The sequence below is a fragment of the Silene latifolia genome, chromosome Y (assembly GCF_048544455.1).
Source record: "Silene latifolia isolate original U9 population chromosome Y, ASM4854445v1, whole genome shotgun sequence".
In the NCBI taxonomy this organism is placed as follows: domain Eukaryota; kingdom Viridiplantae; phylum Streptophyta; class Magnoliopsida; order Caryophyllales; family Caryophyllaceae; genus Silene; species Silene latifolia.
The window spans coordinates 417337880-417340728 of record NC_133538.1 but is presented as its reverse complement, the minus strand read 5'-3'; the positions used below and the strand labels follow the sequence as shown (position 1 = coordinate 417340728).

The 2849-nt window shown below is 35.9% G+C and overlaps 1 protein-coding gene across 2 annotated transcripts; it reads right to left on the bottom strand.

Moving 5' to 3' along the window:
- Positions 1–209: 209 nt before the first annotated feature.
- On the bottom strand, positions 210–2649 carry LOC141626497 (uncharacterized). Of its 2 annotated transcripts, none has more exons than XM_074440271.1 (3): positions 2288–2649; positions 1615–1757; positions 210–1394 (listed from the first exon to the last, which is right to left on the bottom strand). In XM_074440271.1, the coding sequence occupies exons 2-3, from the start codon at positions 1746–1748 to the stop codon at positions 878–880; spliced, it is 651 nt and encodes a 216-aa protein (XP_074296372.1). In that variant the 5' UTR covers positions 1749–1757; positions 2288–2649; the 3' UTR covers positions 210–877. The 2 variants fall into 2 exon arrangements, with proteins under 2 accessions (XP_074296372.1, XP_074296373.1); XM_074440272.1 differs by having other exon boundaries at positions 1615–1750.
- Between the last annotated feature and the right edge of the window lie 200 nt (positions 2650–2849).

Genomic DNA, 2849 nt, shown 5'->3' with positions numbered 1-2849 from the left:
AGGAGAAAAGGCTAAGGATTGGTTGAGTTGAGAACGGGTCAAGCGAACTAATAGGAAGCATGCCCTATTATTCCGGCAACAACTCCTATCTTTGGGGAGAACGTTATACATTTATAACGTTATTCATTGTAACGTTGGAAGGGCAGTAGAGTACTATAAATAGGAGAATTTAACAATTGTAAAGGACATTGATTGTGAGCTAATTTTATCTATACTTTATCTTTTTACTCTTGAGCATTCAGATATTCATACAACATTGTACCCGGTCTATCAAAATAATATAAACGTTATTCTTTATACTTACTTCTTTCTTCATCATTCATTTACACCATTCCAATCTTATAGAACTAGATACCCTGATCACTATATAACTAAGCCGGATCCCTTCAGGAAAATCCTGCCAAAACACATACTTTTTGGACATATCTTTTTCTTCAGACTTCACGACCATCTTTGCTTGTCTCTTCTTTGTTTTAGCCCGCTTAATTGACGTTTTGGATTTGTCGCTTGACTCATCCGACACCTCATAATCTCCATCACTTTCTTCGTCAGATGCTATTGGCTTATTTCTAGGTCTCTTTTTTGTTGCTGTCAATGGTTCTTTGTTTCAGTCACCTTCGTTTTCAAGACGGCCTTTTTTGATACTATTTTTCCAGGAACCTTATTTTTCTCTTTCTTGTTAACTACCTTTTCTGATTTTTCCATCACTGGCTCTTTTGCCGCTGAAATCTCCTTCACTGGAACATTTTTTGCTGGCACAACCTTCTTAACAGGTGTGGTTTTTCTCTTCTTCTCTGTTGTCTTTTTACTTCCTTTGTTTGCTATCTTTTTTGTTCCCACCTCTTTTGGCAACTTCGCAGACTTTGCCATTGCTACCTTATGGGGCTGCAACCTTTGTTAGAGCAACATGTTTGGGCAACTTTTCCGTTACCTCCTTTCCCACTGCCTTTGATGCCGGCGTTGCTACCTTTACTTTTGGTACCTTCGCTGCCATTTCGGTTGGTGTAGTTGTTGCCTTATCCGTTGGCACCGTTAGCTTTTTTGCTGCCTTTTTAGTCTGCTTCTTCAGTGCCTTCTGCATTGTCTTCTTCAATTCCTTTTTCGTTGCCGTCTGTGGTTCATTTTTAGTTTGATGGATCGATGCCTTTGATGCCTGCTCTATTGAAACTGTCGCTGGTTTAGGTACCTTTCTGGTAGGAGTATTTGTTGCCTTACGTGCCTTTTCAGTCAGCGCCTTTTTTGCAACAGTCTCTGTTACCTTACCCACATTCTCAGCAGTACCTTCCCCCGCCTTCTCTATTGTTGGAATTGAGAGCTTCACTGTCTGCACCTTCTTGGTTGTTGCAATTTTACTCTTCTTTGTCACATTTGATTCCTTGGGCACCTCTGCTTTCCTGACATTGTTTTTTCAAAATTCAAATATCAGAATAACAGTAACAATAAAACAATAAAAACTATTATAATGAAAAGGAAATTATATTCAAATATAAAAACTACATTTATACTGTTACTTTAACAATGTGACAATAATATTAAGTACTAAATTTCCATAAATTGTAAACCCTAGTAAGTTGTTGTCGAGCAAAAACATAGTAACATCCCTACGAGACTTACTCGTGCTCATGAGAAGCTTTGACTTCCTTCTGTGGTATCGGCTTTGACAGCTTCTCTGTCTCAACCTTCTTGACTGGTGTCATCTGTGATGCTGTCACTTTAGTCCTCTTTGTAATAGTTGGTTTCTCTGGCATCTCTGCTTTCTTGAGATTGTTTGTTCCAAAATCAAATTCAGAATAATAGTAACAATATAACAATTGCAACTATTATAATAAAAAGAAATGATGGTGGTCAAGTCTGAGATGGAATGTCAAATGGAAAAAGATGAATAGTTTTTCATAAAGTAACATACGACTGTAACACCGGTACAGTAACAATGTGACATTAATATTAAGTACTAAGTTTCCATAAATCATAAACCCGAGTAACAAGTTGTCGAGCAAAGACTTATAGGGACATCCCTTCGGGACTTACTTATCTCCATGAGAAGCTTTAACTTCTTTCTGTGCAGTCGGCTTTGACAGCTTCTATGTGTCCATCTTCTTTGTTAGTGTCTTCTCTGATACTGTTACCTTCTTCTTTGTAACAGTTGATTTTGAAATATCATAGATCCTAATTATACTCTCTAATTAAAAACAAATTATCTCATAATATGTTCATTTAGTGATCTATGTAACATGCATGCAAATATAAAAGCATAAAATTAAAGATTAAGAAAAAACAATTTCCTTACATTGATATTTATGGTAATATGGGCACAATCAAGATCTCCTATCTTGATAGTTCTTGACCTAAAAAGAAATGCACGATCCTCCTTGCAAAACCTTCAATAAGAAAGTCTCCTTCAAGTTGCACCCAAGAACAAAACAACCAAAAGTTTTACAAGTATTAACTAGATACTAGTAAAATTTACCCTTGATAATATTTGTAATATTACTAACACTCTTAGTAATAATATTTTTGATTACTAACTTCTTAGTAAATGATGTATAATAATTTTTAGAGAGATAGACCAAGTTTTATTCACATGCAAAAGTGAAGTAATGAAGTGTAGAAAAAATGAACAAAAGATGGAGTGTAAGTAGAGGAAGTGGCGGGTGGAGTGTGTAGTAGTGGAGTGTAGGATTCATTTTCCTTATTTTATTGTCCAACACATTATGACACACATAATGATCACATGACAATTATGGAAGAAAATTAAGCAAAGTGTAATGATCATGATCATCCACTACACTCCATTTACACGGTCCAATGTACCATTTACGGGTCCATTTTGGTTCTCATATTTGTCGCAC